Genomic DNA, 16,382 nt, shown 5'->3' on the forward strand with positions numbered 1-16,382 from the left:
GAAAAGCTCTTTGAGCTCTAAGTTGAGTATCACCCCTAAGTCAAGCCTGAGCCATTCACAAGCCCCCTTAACTCTAGTGGCTGCCGCATCAGATTTATAGGCTAAAACTCAAGTTACACAACCCGTTAGCGGCTCCAGCACTCAAGTACTGTCAGTTCTCCCAGCGCTTTCCAAAAATCCCACATGTGCACCCTAAGAAATTGTAGCAGCGCACGGAAGTGGCCGCAGCAAGCATTTTGTGGTTGGAATCCTTTCAGGCGGCTTGAATGTAGATAATTCTACAGCGAACATGTACTCTGAAAGAAATGAGCCACATCAAAGGTTGTAATGTCTGCAGAAAAAAAAATAATGCAATAGTAAATAAAAACTTCTGCCAAAACAAGAAACGTTTAACTATAAGATGGATTGTTTCCATTCTGGATGAGCTGGGGAGCAGGGAGTTGGAACTGGGTTTGTAATAGAAAACATACTTCAACATTCACATCCATCAGTTACAAAAATAAGAACACTTATTTTTGTAACATTTGTAACAGTTAAAGAATTTTAAATTATTTGAGATTCCCAATAAAACTTTTTTTTTCCATTGTGGATAATTTCACAACCGGTTTTTACATAGGTAACCTTTAAGTTCTTTCCATTTGCTATGGATTGGTTTGTTTATATGGAAGGGCTTTTTTGCATGGTCTGGTTTACCTCTGTTTTGTTTTTAATGACCAAATCCCTGGAAACATCGCTGTTAATGTTATCTTAATAGTACCTTAATGTTCACTTACACAGAGATCTCTTAATCTTTTAGGAAACCTGTCTGACCAGATTTCACAACTTTGGTACTCTGCAAGTGCACCAATTTGCTGTATCTCTTAATGTTAATGTTCTAAAAATGTGCTTATGTTTGCTGTGTTCTAAAACAACTTAAATGTTTGTTGTTTTGCCACCGGGAAAATGCACATTCCCAACACTTTCTTAAAAAACACAATCTTTTCAGGGCATCACATATACATACACAATAATGTGCTCTGATGGGACCATTTCTTTTTTGTTTTGTCTCAGTGGCTACTTATAAAACGCCTTGTGTGCAAAGGTCGCTGTGGGCCAGTTTCCAGCCCTGTGCAGCACCACCTGCTTTGTGCTTTGTCACTATGTCGCTTATGGAAGAAATCATTGCTTTCGAGTAGTGGAACAAAATTCGGAGACTGTCCATTGCAAAATATCCTTTGACTTTCAGATGTCCAAAATAAAATGCCTGTTAAAACAATAAGTCAAGAGAGGTAGTTACATGGTAGTCCTGGTCATTTTCTAAACTGGCCTGAATCAGCCACGCAGCCAGCAGCAAAGCCATGCCATCTGACTCATGGCCACCATTTGCAGAATCTTGTTCCAACAGGAAAGTTTCAGCATCTATGCAGCAAATGGGATAAAGAAAAGAACCCATCAAAAATACCCTCCCCAAAATCTCCTCTTTTGTCAGCAGATTCAGTTTATCTCAACTCAAAGTGCTGGTGGAAATGCCACTCTTATGACCTGCCCTTCCTGGCTAAAAGAGGGCGTAATTTAGGGAGTTTGTGTGAGAAGCAGCACACAGATAGTTAGCCAGACTTAGCCGATATTTATTAGCTCTTTCAGAAATGCACACAAAACAGATTGCATTTGCTGTAGTTCTGCTGTCTTCTTGGATGGCAGTAGATATTGTGAAAGAGGCAAATTTCTGTTTGCTTCAGCGAAGACATAATTTCATGGAATGTGAAATATCACACTGAGATAAGGCAAAACCTTCTGGTGAGCTTTTACTGAAACTTCCCTTCCCACTTGCAGGGCAACCCATTTCTATACAAGCAGAAGATTAAAGTATTACTATGTTTTACAGAGCATTTTTAAAACAATTTTGAGTCCTATGGTAAGCCTGTTGCAAGTTGCTGTGGCCATGATTTGGTCAAGCAATGTTGGGTTTCAGGAAAAAGTTCTTCACCAGAGGGCAGTGGGCATCGAACAGGCTGCCCAGGCAGGCCCCAAGTGCTGGAGTTCAGGGATCATTTGGACTGCAGGCATAGAGTCTGATTTTTGGGTGGTCCAGTGTGCAGCCAGGAGTTGGACTCGATGATTCCTGTGGATTCCTTCCAACTTGAGATGAATATTCTGTGATTCCATGATTCTAAGCAGTATACCCAGTGTTTGGGTGCCTCTGCCAGACCTAAAAAACCACAGCCACTTGACTCAAAGCACAGATACGTTCTGTCAAGTCCTGTCTGTTTTGAGGTGTTATGAAGGGTTAATTTCACGCCTTCACACCTCATGCTAGAGGTGGCATCTCCTGTCCACGTCCCTGTTCCTTTGCACTGGATCAGGCTGCGTCTTTCTGTAGGCTGCACCAAGCCACATCAAACCAGCACAAACCCCAAAAACATACGATCTGGCTAACACGGTAGAAACGTGATTGTGCAGCAGTGACATCTGATCCAGATAAAGCATGTATTGCCTGCAGTATGCAGCCAAGTGTGAGCAATTGCAGGACGCAGCCTGGACACGGCACAGATAGCATGGGAACTGGTGAACAACTGGCTGACCAGCGTCTGTGATTCTGAATTGGGCAGTCACCTGCCTGAGTAAACAGTACAGAGCTAATTCAGACTCTGTGAACTTTGGCAGAGTGTAGGGATTTGTTTTGCTTTTTCATATTTATGGGGGCTTTGGGTGAAGCTCTCAAACAGAAGAGCAGAAGCTTGAGGGATGTAGAAGCTCAAGCAGAAGCTGGAATAAAATGCTTTCAATAGAATCCGTGTTTCCAGCAATTCCCATTTATGTGACAGCTTCCAAAAGACTTCAGGCCACAGCAGGGAGGGCCTCAATGTGATGAGTGCTGTAGAGCATCTACACTTGAGTTCGCAGCTGAAAACTATCAGAGGGGGGCATCACAACCAGGAATCCTAGCATCTAGTCCTGCACAGCCATTCTTGCCTCCTAATGTGGGGAAATAAAGTTGCCAGGCACTATGTCAAGGGTAGATTAATTTCGTACTTGAAGTAAGTGCCACAACCTGAGCAGAGGAGCAGCTGCCACGCGTAAACCCAGTTTTAATCGCCTTTCTGTTATGGAAGCAGAACTTGCGCTGGTGTAACTGGAGCCTCTCTACAGCAGCTGTATTTGAAGCAGGGCATCTTTTGTCTCAGGGGATCGCAGAGTAAAGAGCAGTGCTTCTAGTATTTGACAACAGTTCCCTGGATGAGCAGTTGCTTCTTAAGCAATAGCCCTCTTTGTTGTTTGCCTTGCCACTGGCTAATTGACAGCGACAGGGATTATGTAGGGAGGAGAGAGCATGTAATGGGGACATCAAAGCCAATTATGGGGTGAGAGGAACAATAACGGAGGAAGGCTCTATTCAGAAAGAATACATGTTTATGTAGCGAGGCTCAGCCATTCTCACCGCGATCCTGTGCCGGTTTTTTTTTTCCCTTCATTCTCAGCTCATGCTGCATGTCTGTTCTTAATAACTCCTGCTGAGAAGAATCTGGCTTATTCACGTCAGGTTCAGCAGTTCCACCTAATTTTCCAAACCACATCTGTTTTTAAGCCACCATCCACTTCTCATAGGGCTTCCTATGCCTGCTGGCTTGGAACATTCACATTTGGCATGTTCACCTCATCCTTCATTACGCGCTCTCTTTCTCCATCTCCTTCCCTAAGTCATTCCTTCCCCAGCACAGGCCCATCCCCTGCACCTGCTGCAGCGCAAGTTCCAGAAAATATTGAACCCTGATATTGATCCCTATCTGATACCAGGGACAAAAGGAGTCACAGAAGGGACAGAAGGGAAGGCTACTCTGAATTATGTGGCAGAACTGGGAAAAAAAACACCAGTATTTCGATGAGAATGCAGTATCACTTAATCAGTTCAGGTAACTGTTTACTCCAGGCCAGCTTCCCACCCTTTGCTGTTTGCACTGGTGTGACAATACGGGTGGAAAGGAAAATGTAGTCTAGGTAAACATAAAAACGGTGTGGACTTTCCACTTCACCTCCAGCAAATTGTTTCATCGACAGAAACCACATCTTAACAATTATTAAGAATTAACCAATGACCCTCTCTTGTGCACTGCCGAGGAGTTACACAGGCTTGTCTGAAAGATGAACTCTTTGTGAGACTGTGGCTCCCAGCACCAGTAAGGCTCCACAGGACAGAGTACTCATTTACCATCTGGAAAAGCCCCTGCTTAGGTTTTTTGCATTTCTGCATCCAGGATGAGCGGTGGGGCTGCAGCAGTTTCAAGTCACAGTCTGCATCAGTACAATATCAGCTAAACGTGACGACTGACCTAGATGGGCAGTTAAGTTTCAAAACCCAGTTATGAATGCGTTCCTTTTCATTCTTTACTCTTGAATACCTGTCCAGCTGATGTCAGCCTAACAAAGCTCTGCCCACGAGGTAAGAAAAGAAACAGGAAAAACCACATCGCATCCCCACCCCCACGTTTTCATCCCAGTGCCCATCAGGCAGCAGCCATTTGGTCCCAGTGGACTCAAGCAGCAAGGTAAGTTGTTATGGAAAGTAAGCTTGGGTAGGAGGGAGAAAGCCTATTAGTGGGAAATGAGACCAATTAACGAGATCAAGTTATTTGGGGATTTCTGAGCCAGTCACAGAATGCCTCCCTCCCTGATGTACTTACCTTCATTCTCATCTTTGCTTGTGACCTTTACAGGGTGCTATAGTAAGCAGTTTCAGAAACCAAACAGGATCTGGATTCTGAGGTGCACCCATCACTGAGCCAGCGAGACTGTGAAAATGCATGGTTATGCCTACAGCCACGTTTCATGGCAAGGATAGAAAGAAAGTGTCAGTGACAGCCTGACCCAGCAGCTGAATTTATATGCTGCTCGTTTAAGTCACGTACAGATTTGGAGCATGCTGCGGATACAGAGCACAAGAACACTCTTCGCTGAATTGATTGGCCTTACCAGTGCACCCAACATCATTTTCTAAAGATCTCTGGCTGCTTTCCAAAGAATGCTGTCTGTTCCTTGCAATATAAGAGTCAGCATCTGTCCAATCCTAATTTCTCTTTAGCAGCTGCAACAGCTTAACTAAAGGGCATGTGTTACTATCTTGGGCATAATTGCTTTCAAAATTCAAACACAGCCTTCCTCTCCCAATTTCTTTGCACTCTTTCACCTCTGCTCACTCAGTTACAGCCTAATCCACAGCTCCTTGTTTAAAATAAATAAATAAATAAATAAAAACACAAAGAAACACTCCACCTATTAAGAAGGACAGCATGTAGATTTAACCAAATAAGTGCGCCCAGAGAGTATCAAACCCACACAGCTTGGCTGGCTCTGTAAGATCATTAGGAGAACATGAAATTTGTCTCCATAAGAAAAGTAGCATTTCACTGCTGACAGTAGGTGTCAGCAGCAGGTGCCTTTCCACTGGTGTTGAACAGATGTCTTTGCTCTGAAAGCAAAGGCAAAAACAGCTTTCTGAGCTGCTTCAGCTTTCTTTGAGCAGATTCTGACCTCAATTTCCAAAATAAATCAGCTTGTCAGTCTATGTTTCCAACCACATGAATTTCCTAGTGATCTAACTTCACCTGTTATTGATACAAGTTCTTTGCAAGTTGTTTATCAAATTACAAGGAGCTCTAACCAGATCCAACCTTATCAAACAGAAAACCTGTTGCAGTTCTAAGTATCTTGTTCTCAATGAAGTAGTGCAGAAAGCACTGTTAGTATTACGTAAACCCACAGAAATAAAGTATTACTCCTCTTCAGGTACAAAATAAAATGCTGATAAAGTGTTCTGATTGTGAAGATCAGCTTTGCAGAGCCATTCTACTTCAATGTATTTCAGCTACACTAATTACAGCATTTATAGAAGCATATGGACTCTCTAAACACACACCTACCTGCAGGTTTGTTTGTTGTTTTGTTGTTGTTTTTGTTTTAAACAGCGTGCCTATGAAGTGGCTGAGCTAGCACACCCTAGACCAGCTGCCTGGTCATAGAATTCTTAGTCATTCCTAAGGTAGGCTATTTTCAGGTCTACTAGATGATAGTTCATCAGCCCTTAATCCGCTCCAGTAACTAGCTGCCAATACAGTATCCTCGACAAAAAAGCACTCATCTGCCTGAAGACTGAAACAAGTTCTTCTTACAGCTATAATCTCCACGAAGTCCAATTCACTGCCTATAAATTTGTTTGCTCTATTGATTTTTCTCTCAACCTCCTGCAGCCATTCACATTTCAATGTACTTTTTGCAAGTATTTGTCACTTAATTACTGAAGAAACATTAACACTCAGCAGGAAAAGAGGAAACTATTGAGACAGAAGACAGTGGGAGATAAGAAATACAGGCTGTTGATCATTTTCACTAGCATTGCCAGAACACAGCTGCAATACAAAAGTAGCTAACAGAAAGTTACTGGCTACTACTGTAGCCAGAAAGAATATTGGAAAAACGAGAGTATCAGCTGCAGAAAAAGGTTTCCGATAGACATGACAAGACATTTAGCCTCTCCCAAGCAGCACTTTACCCCAAACTGCCCTCCTATGTGAGGAAGGAGAACAAATGCCTGAATGTTTCATTACATGTAACATGAAACAACAACATTATCTGTTGGTACAGACTTCATCTCTACTGGGGGTGTGTGTGTGTGGTTTTGCCGTCTGCAGACAGCTAGACTACTTCTGTGACAGAATCACTGGTTGATAAGTACTCTGAAGACACTGACAACTGTGGTCAACTTGCTTTGAGTTGGGAGAAATACAGTGAGGTGGGAGAAATACAGCACTTGCAATTGGTCCTAAGTGCAGGATGCAAAAAGGTTGCATTGTCAATTTTTATGTGCCTGTGCAGGCAGGCATTGCTTGCTACTTTATTCTAGCAACCATCAGTGAAACAGCATCTACTGCTGAGATTCTGCCACACAGCTTTACTTCTCTTCTGAAACATAGTGATATGAAGTTATGAGCACAGAACATTATAAAAAAAAAAAAAAAAGCACAAAATACACCATCTCACTTTGTTGAGACGTCTAACACATACCTTACACTCAAAGGAAAGAGCAAGCTGCATAGCAGGAGCCTGCTGAACTAGCCAGATGTGACCTGGGAGTTGAGTCACAAGACAGTGATAGAGAATACTTATCTCTGTGTGCCTATTTTCTTTCATCACATGCTTTAGAGGAAGTGGGCTGTAAAACCAGGAGCTTCATTCCTATAATAAGCTTTGGTTTTGTGTGAGGGTATAAGAGTATTAGCAGAACTATTTCCAAGTGCAAAGTAGAATTGCAATTATTATACAAAATGGTTTAACACTTTAAAGATCCACACATGCCTTCCTATTATGAAGTTAAGAATGTTACCAAACTCTATCCAGGAGCAGAAGGCAGACTTTCAGAAAAGATGACCAAGTTCTCATCTGAATATGTACTCTTAGCTGCATTTCACGAGTCCTTCTTAATCAGGAAACTCAACAATGTCCTGAACGTTTGAATCACAGAAGCTTTGAAGCTGGAATTCACAGGCCTCAGTTTAACCTTATATTGCTAATGCAGCCCAGATCAGTAGGCCATGATTCTAGAAAGAGTTGACACATTTGAAATATAAGAAGTAGATCTGTCAGCTCTTGTCCCAGCCTAGATTCTTGCTATATCCACAACCGAGAACAGAAACAGCAATCGTAACTTCAACCTGACCTTGTTAAACTAGGAACTTATTAAAATGACAGAGCTTTTCTACAGACTTGAAAGTGAAATTCTGATTTACAGGAACTCCTTAACTTCTTTATATGGTTGAATATTTTGTTATTGAAAACTCAATCAACAGAATAACTACTTGCAGTATTGCTTTGTTGAGATGAAATGCACAGTTTACGAGCTCCGCAGCTGAGGGTAAAGTATGTTATTATACCAATCAAGAAGTTGCTGAGACATGATCAGCTCTGAAAAAAAGGCAGTGCCATTCCTGCAGGCTTCAAGCTACCGCTTTAAATACAAAAATACTCTTTATTCTCTTATTTTTATTACTTTATCAAATAGAAGTGAAAAAATATCATAGAACAAGTTCAGCAGACTAGTGCAACTCATAAGGTTTATGCATGAAAACAGACATCATACAGGATATAAATACACATGAAAAAACATCCAAAAGATTTCATAACATATAATTATTGAGATCACTTCAACCTACCCAATTAGGAAAAAATCCAGTTTCATTGATAAGTAATTAGTTGGTGAATAGAGTACTGACTGTAGTAAGTTTCAGCTCAAATTACAAATAAGCAAGAACTCCACAAATGAAACACATTGCTGTACTTGGCTATAAAGATTTATCATATGCTCCATCTCACAAGGCAAAACCTCCCATTATGCCCCTTTTACATTTGCAATGAGTATCTTCAGCTTATCATGCATTGGACAGGCCATCTAGCAAGAAAGACAGGAGCTGAGATATAAGCCAGTTCACAGTAGACATTTTCACAGCACTACTAATACCCATAGTAAAAAGAAAATGGCAATGAGAGCAAGGCATCTGCAGTCACCTTAATTTAAATTGCCTCAGTCTTCCAGAAGAAAAATCCAAATTAGACAAAGAATCATAGAATCGTTTGAGTTGAAAGGGATTCTTAATGGTTATCTGGTCCAACTCCTGGGCAATGAACAGGACACCTACAGCTACATCAGGTCGCTCAGAGCCCCATCCAGCCTGGCCTTTAATGTCACCAAGGACAGGGCATCCAGCAAACCTCTGGGCCATGAACCATATTGTTTCAGGCTACAAATTTTAAAAAACATGCAGAAGTAGTTTCAAAGAACAGCAACCTGCAGGTTTTAGCATGATTAGACATTATGCCTTTCAGACTCTGGATTACAAAAAACAAACCCATTAAATGAAATTAAGCCCAGAACAATAAACTGTTTACCATAATTCCTCATAAGCAACCGTAATATCATCTGTCTCAGTGAGGATGAGTTTATTTTGTATTTTTCAAGAAGAAGCTGTTGTGGTGAAAAGCAATAGTGGAGGATCACATTTCCACATGGGAAAGAGAGCAGTTATTTGCCTAGTCCTTCATATCTCTTCTCACAGCTGCTACTGCTAATTAAAAAGGGGTTAGTACAGTCCAATCACTCAGATGTAGTAACATCAAGGATTTCATCTCCGTTTTGTGCCACCAAATCCTGCAAAGGATAAAAAATGTCTCAGCTCCATCACAGCCATTCCAATTGGCTCTGCAATTCCCTAAAGGGTAAAGCTCCTAAATAAGTCAAACTTGTGCAAAAATTACAAAAGGAAGCATTAGTTGTGGACTGGCAGGCCAGAAAAATATTATTTGCAGACAAACTTCTTTTTGTTGTTTTGTTTCATGCATCTAACCCATGTCCCAAAGGAGAAGGTCTTAAATTAAATGCAGATAAAGACCATCCTAATGTAGGTGTTACTATGCTCACTGTAGGTATCCACGCCATGCTGCTCTGCTTCTATGATAAAAAGATGTATGAAATAGTTATGTGCCCATCTGTACTCAAGTCTTGACCATGATAAAACCAGGAATGCTTGCTGAACCTCACTTAACATCTGTGCATTTTGGGCAGATCAAAGTTTCTCAAGCTTTACGAGGTTCAAAATTCTTGTGCCTTACCAGATGCAGTTCTTGTACTGCTGCCTTGTGTCGAATTGCTGGACTGTCTGTACACTGGAGGTACAGCTGTGGGATCTCCCCATGTATCGAAATACGAGGAGCGTGGCTGTGTTCTGATGAGAAAGCAGGGTGGAAAGAAGAATTCATTAGTGATTTTGAATAATTAAGGTATAACCACACCAAACTTAATCAGAGAGCTTAATCAGAGGGAGAATTGTAAGCAGGCATTTTTTCCAAATATAGAAACCTCCCTACTTAAAGGAATTTATCCCTGCTGTCAGGGTTTACATCTGTAGAATTTCAAAAGGAAGTTGAACTTCATCCTTCAGGACACCAGAACAATTGCAAATGAATAATAAATCCTCCCTTCTGAAAGTCTGACCTCAGTTTCTATCAGACAGGAAAGTTTACTTGAGATTTTAAGTTAAAATATATTTGCTATTACTTATATTCCTCCCATGTAAGGGGAAAGAATACATAGCTCTGCACTGTTAACTACCTTCTAAAGATAGGATCAGTAAGACCAATGCATCATGATCTTCAATTCACTCATTTGTTTCTACAGATAATGATTTCATGAGACTTGGGCGGGGTGGAGGGGGAGGAGCATGTAGAAGAGTTAGAAAAAAAACAAAAAGCAGTGGACCAATGACTGTTTTCAAAGAAAAGAAGCCGTAGCTAGAAAGCTTGTTCAGGTGTTTGGACTCAAATGTTTTCAGATCACTAATCTTAAATAAGAGGCCACTAAAACTAGGGGGTGAACATCAAGAGACCTGTATGTATAAAATACATACGCAGTGCTTAAATATAAATATCGCATATTAAAGTACTTAACTATCAAGTCAAGAAACCTTCAAATGTATCCTAACTTCTTAAAAATCCTTAGTAAGGTTAGCACAGTAGAACAAGATTTGACCTTTTATCCATTACCCTTTAAAATTTTACTCAAAATGAAATTATAGACTATTTCTGCTGTTGATCAGTCACTGTCCAGGTGCACGTTGCTTTACTTTTGGGACCAAGACTGCACAACAAACACTTTATACCTCAAACTTTTACTTCTTAATAAAGGGACAATCAGATAAGTCTCCTTATCTGTTGTTAATAGTTGTTACTAGGAAAACACTTCACACAGAGAAGGAAAGATGCTTCACCACTCCTGCCCACCTTCCCTTATTCCCAATCGTAAGAACTAAAAGCAATAATATTGAATTTGTTGTATTATTAGCTTCCTAGAAGATTAGGCTTGACATACATGCCGTTCTTTGGCAATTACAGGAAAATGCTTGAGTTCTGCAAAGTTGCTGCAGAAGCCATGTATTTTCTCTAGTGGAGGCTAAAACAGCAGCAGGGTCAGCCTCTTCTCTTGTGTAACTAGTGATAGAACTACAGGGAATGGCTTCAAGCTGCACCAGGGGAGATTTAGGCTGGACATTAGGAAATACTACTTTTCTGAAAGAGTGGTCAGGCACTGGAATGGGCTGCCCAGGGAGGTGGTGGAGTCATTGACCCTGGTGGAACACTTGGATTTTGTGTTGACGGATATGGTTTAGTGAGAACTATTGGTAGGTGGATGGTTGGACTGGATGATCTTGTAGGTCTTTTCCAAGCTTGGTGTTTCTGTGATTCAATTCCCTCCCTTAAACTGTTTCCTGAAGAGTGATGCATGTTTAATGCTTCAAAGCATATGGCAATGACCAGTAACTATTTACTTCAGCACTGAAATGGCTTTTGAATGTCATCCATGTTATGTTTTTCCAGAAATGCAACTTACACATGGCTTACAAGTCCTCTGGAAAACTACATTTTGGATTTCTATACATGGGCCATTAGGAGACTGGAGAGTAAAGGCCGTTCAGTTTGACTGCACTGAGTATCACAGAAGAGCAAATGTCAGCCATACTAACTTCAGGAGAGATGACACTGACACAAGAGAACTACTTACAGGTGGCTTTGTGCTTCATATTTTTATCTGTATTTTAAAGCAGTCTGGACACGGATAGTTCAAGAGTTCATTTTAAATTTGCAAGTCAGGTCAAAGAATGCACTTAAAGCAGAATGAAGAACCTCAAGAACTTCAAATCTTTCTCCTCAAGAAAGGTGTTCAGAATGGCTTTGCTGCTAGAGCTACAGATCGTACCTCAAAGCTGTTCTAGCAATAGGATTATACAGCCTGAATGATACACGTCTGAAAACTCACAAACAACAAATGTACACAATATGCCAGCTGAAATCTGGTATATTTAAAACTTGACAGCATTCTATTTTACCTCTGACTGCCAGCCAAGTAGCCTAGCAAGCCTCCTGCTCCTAATCCAGTCCAAAATCCTGGTCCTGTATTGGTTTCATGACTGGAACGAGTCCCAAAGCCATTGTCTTCTTAAGCCAAATGGAAAAAAGAAAAAGTATCAGTTAATAGAACTTACTCCTCAGGCTGTCTGTTGCAATAAGACTCCCACCTCTTAAACATAATAGCAAATTAGACGCTAAGTTCTTCTTGATTTCAAGTGATTCTTGATTAAGCTCGTCTTGAAAGGTGCCCTCAAAGTTTGGAAAGCAGGGGGAAAAAAACAACAAACAGAAGCAAGCTAACAAAGGTAAAGATTTTTACATCAGAAATTAGCTTTCACTGTATCAGTCTCCATGTTTACACAACACAGTGAAGTCGGAGCGTGCAGATTTTATAAACAGACGAGTTAGATTAAAATTGGAAAGAAAATGAAGACTGATTTGCTCAAGCAAGCAGACAGGGGAACAGAAATCAAGTATCATAAAGCATCACAGAAGAATAATTCTGACTTACATTATCAGTTGAAATCAGACTTCAAAATGTGACTTGACATTGGATTTCATTTTGAATGCACTGAGACAAATATAAGCTCACCTTGGATAATACACCCATTAAACTATGCTATGTTAATCAGGGAGATAAACCAACTAATTTACTCAAAAGCAGCATGGCTGAATACTGATTCAGAAGTCAATCTTTTTTGTTGAAAAAACTTAGAGTAAACATTCAGGACCATGTCAAACCACTAATACAAGAAAGTAATTAATACAGTCTAGTTAAGTGAGTTTCACAGGAAATATTCTGTATGCCAAGGGAATTTGAAATGAAGCAAATTAAATATTCAGATCAATAAGCAAACTACTTTGCTTTTCATTATCATCCCAATTTTCAAAAACAGATGTGTGCCTGATACAGTCCTATATACTCTAAGGCATGCTTTTGCTCCACAGTTAAAACTAAAGGCAGATAATTTATCCTCACATGGCTCCCAATCAAGTTTCTCAATTTTCAAAATCAATCAAGAAAAGGTATTTTCAAGGCTCTATTCTTGCTAGATTTCAGACTCCTGTCCACCTGAAGCACATTTGTTGAATTAATTCACAAGGAACAAGAAAAAAAGAAAGCAATCCTTCACCGCAATACCACCAGAGGCAAGTGGCATGCATACACAAGTTTACTCACTGGTACACACACAGAATAGAAAGGGCAGTCTGAAATAACTATTTTGAAATCAAATTGCAAACTCTCTAGTTAATACAGAATCCTAACCCAACCCCAGTTTTCTGCTACAGGGATGTAAGAGTGCTGCAAATGTACCACATAAGTTTATCAAGAAGAGCTATACTGGCACCCCCTGTTGGGAAGTGGCATGAGCTAGCCTGCACAAAAGCTTAACGTTTGTTAACATTATTCAAACATAAGCTTTTGACTAAGTAAACTTAATTCTATCTACTGCTTGGTAGGATTGCTCCTCTAGTTCACAATAAAAGTGGAAAAAAATTGGGATCACACATCTTGTTACAAGGTAATTTGAGTTCCAGTGTTATGAGGATTACACATTTGCAAGGTTAAATGGTCAGGCACCAGATGACTAAGTTTTACTTACTTCTGGCACTCTAACTACCGATCACAGTGACCAGTTTTCTGGGAAAAGAAAAAAGGTTCATGTTTTCCTAGCAGTCTTGCCACTACTTCTACAATTTCCAATTCCAGGTGAAAGACACCACACAAGATGCAAGTCCAGCATAGACTGTTTCCTGCTCTGGGAACTAAATCTTTTGACCTCTGAGACTGTAGCAAACCACGTGTTAAACCGAGGATTGCTACATGATATTCATTTCCAGCAAATTATTTATGAAGAAACCAACAGTCAGGTGAGATAACTTCAGGATGTTCTTTCAGCTGTTGTGTTAAGATAATATTTGTTTCAGAGCACTAAATAATGGCTTATAGTCCTACCTGTGGAGCTGAACTTAAAACCAGGAGGAGGAGGCGCCTGATGACTCTGCCAGAAAGGACGAGTGAATCCATCACCACCACCATCACCAAAACTCTGCTGGGGCTGTTGGTTACTAAGGAAAAACTTGTATACGCCAAAGGCAAGAATCAGCAGAACAATTACAAAAATTGCTCCAGTACCAGAATGAGAAGAATCCTTTGATGATGTATAATAGCCAGAACCAAAGCCTCCAAAGTTCTTTGCTTTCCGTTCACCTTCCTTCGTCAGCTCTAACCTGAACAGCAAACTGCAGGACCCTCTTAAGATGTAAGGATCATCTGGATAATTATAGCCTTCGCAGCTCACTTCAATTTGTCCAAAACGAAGAGTGTTTTCCAAGTCCGCTTTGCACTGCCACTAAAAAGTAAACACAAAATCAAGTAGCAGCTATTTCTCCAGGGATGAAAATATCTGCCTGCATTCCCAAATGTATGCAGACAAAGCTGTAATCTACAAGAAATCATATAAAAAGCAATAGAATAAAGAACTTCTGAGCTCTCCTATTCTGAAAAGGGCTTGGAATCTGAGAATAGCTAGGAATGTTTTTAAAATTTCTAGAAGTTAAAATGATCTAATTGTTTAGAACACAAGAGTTACAATTTCTTCACCGGATAAGTTTTTCAAATATCCCTTCTTTAGGTACAGCAGCACTTCTGAAAATAATCCATGCAGTCTATGACAGTTACTTAAGAAATGTCTCACCCATGTAGACTTGATGACAGCTACAAAAATAGACCTTGGAAGCCTGAAAACCAGTGCATGTGATTATATTTATGTTCAGACCAATATAAAAATAAATCATGTTAGACATAACTAAGGATTCAAAGGTGACACTTAGCAATAGATTGTGATTTTCCAGATGAATATACATGAATTTCTCAATTTCAGATTTCCTTGAGTCATCTGAACTTTGGTATGAGCAGTATCTGTAACAAATATACACTTTGAAAAATGCAGCTTCCAAATTAACAATTCAGTATAGCAGTACCCACTGCAAATTCCAACTGGGCTGTACTTTTACGATACTATATCAATTACAACAATAAACTTCAGCTTTGATTCCTGGTCAGTCTAATGGCAGAAGGGTAGGTAGCATTGAATACAATAGCTCTTTATTGAAATACCAGAGTAAACTGTTAACACACAAGAGCAAGCCACAGAATCATTTGAGTTGGAAGGGACTCTTAAAGGTCATCTGGTCCAACTCTCCCGCAAGGAACACAGACACCTACATCAGGTTGCTCAGAGCCTCATCCAAGATGAATTTGAATGTCTCCAGGGATGGAGCATCCATCATATCTATAGGCGAACCGTTGCAATGCCTCATCATCCTGAAATCTAATTAACTTGGAAGTCGTAAAAGTTTCAGCATTTTTTTTAAAAGGGCAGAAGTGACATAATTCAATACCTGTAATCCTGCATTTTCTAGAAATTGTGAATGCATTGGTCAGTACTGAAGCAAGGGCATTCACAAGGATTTGCCTAAGTTTGGTTGTATATATTCAAGCAACATTTCAACTAACACCAATGAAGGTTTGGCTGGTAGTGTTTTTACATTAAAACCTTCACGGATAATCCATTAAAAAAAAAAAAAACATATTTACATATACATAAATATATATAGACATACACACACATACAAATAATGTTTTCAGTATCTAGGTAACCTTTAGCTGTTCTCTAGTAGAAACAAAAGCAACACTTTGGCCGGTTGCTTTCTCTTTCTCTTCCACAAGTTACTAGTCCTGTATGAGGAGGGTGCCATATCAGTTTAACTGACTTTAACCACTGTTACCTGCACGTCGTAGCCATCCCAGCCTTTATTGTAGCACTGAACGACCTCAGGGATATCAGAGCACCCAGCGCTGCCTCCAGTGCACTGAAGCTGAGGGACCGCAGCCGTTCGCCGGGCCGTGGTGTAGCGGCCCCGGTGCAGAGTGAGCACTTGCACGTCCCGCAGCAGAACCCCTGCAATAGGCAGCAGAGATCAGTACGACCATATCCCACCATCCTACCCTCGGAGGCAGAGGGAAATCGCACGGAGCTCTCAACGCTCCCCAACGCGTTCTGTCCCACCCGATGCCACGGTCGAGTTAGCAGCCGACCTGACCGAAGGGCCCCTCAACGAGAGGCCTTCCCACAGCCTCCACGCCTCGGAGCCTCGCCCCGTTGTTACAGCGATAGCATAGTGGAAAGAGGCGGCCGCAAGCCCACAGCTCCTTCCACCAGAAGGCCCCCAGGCACACTCCGGGTCCCACAGCTCTCACCTTGTTGGTCCCAGCCCCACGCGGTACTGGCAGCAGCGCAAAGGAGCAGAAAAAACACAGCAACTGCCCCGTAGGCCGCCATGACAGCTCTAAGGCACCCCGATACGACTCAAAGCTCTTCCCGGTGCAGGGCGCTGTTCATTGGTCGGCCGCGCCGGAAGGGGCGGGAACGTGGGGCGGAGCACAACCCATG

General features: G+C 41.0%; 1 protein-coding gene across 3 annotated transcripts; it reads right to left on the reverse strand.

The window, feature by feature from the left end:
• Positions 1-1,586: 1,586 nt before the first annotated feature.
• Positions 1,587-16,347, reverse strand: SARAF (store-operated calcium entry associated regulatory factor). 3 transcript variants are annotated; one of them, XM_010709684.4, is made up of 6 exons: positions 16,190-16,347; positions 15,718-15,890; positions 13,883-14,279; positions 11,904-12,009; positions 9,634-9,746; positions 1,587-2,188 (listed from the first exon to the last, which is right to left on the reverse strand). In XM_010709684.4, exons 1-6 carry the CDS (start codon positions 16,269-16,271, stop codon positions 2,028-2,030), a joined length of 1,032 nt encoding a protein of 343 aa, XP_010707986.1. In that variant the 5' UTR covers positions 16,272-16,347; the 3' UTR covers positions 1,587-2,027. The 3 variants fall into 3 exon arrangements, with proteins under 3 accessions (XP_010707986.1, XP_010707985.1, XP_010707987.1); XM_010709683.4 differs by having other exon boundaries at positions 11,904-12,012; XM_010709685.4 differs by lacking the exon at positions 1,587-2,188 and adding an exon at positions 7,996-9,172 and having other exon boundaries at positions 11,904-12,012.
• Positions 16,348-16,382: the final 35 nt, after the last annotated feature.

Source organism: Meleagris gallopavo, chromosome 4 (assembly GCF_905368555.1).
Source record: "Meleagris gallopavo chromosome 4, MGAL_WU_HG_1.1, whole genome shotgun sequence".
NCBI classification, from domain to species: Eukaryota; Metazoa; Chordata; class Aves; order Galliformes; family Phasianidae; genus Meleagris; species Meleagris gallopavo.

What these genes read in the sequence shown, in the direction of transcription:
- SARAF (XM_010709683.4), bottom strand. Translation starts at nt 16,271, where the DNA reads ATGGCGGCCTACGGGGCAGTTGCTGTGTTTTTTCTGCTCCTTTGCGCT. An exon ending in GTGGGGCTGGGACCAACAAG is followed by an intron (nt 15,891 to 16,189) that starts GTGAGAGCTGTG and finishes TGCCTATTGCAG; the next exon opens with GGGTTCTGCTGCGGGACGTG. An exon ending in GGGATGGCTACGACGTGCAG is followed by an intron (nt 14,280 to 15,717) that starts GTAACAGTGGTT and finishes TTTACTTTTTAG; the next exon opens with TGGCAGTGCAAAGCGGACTT.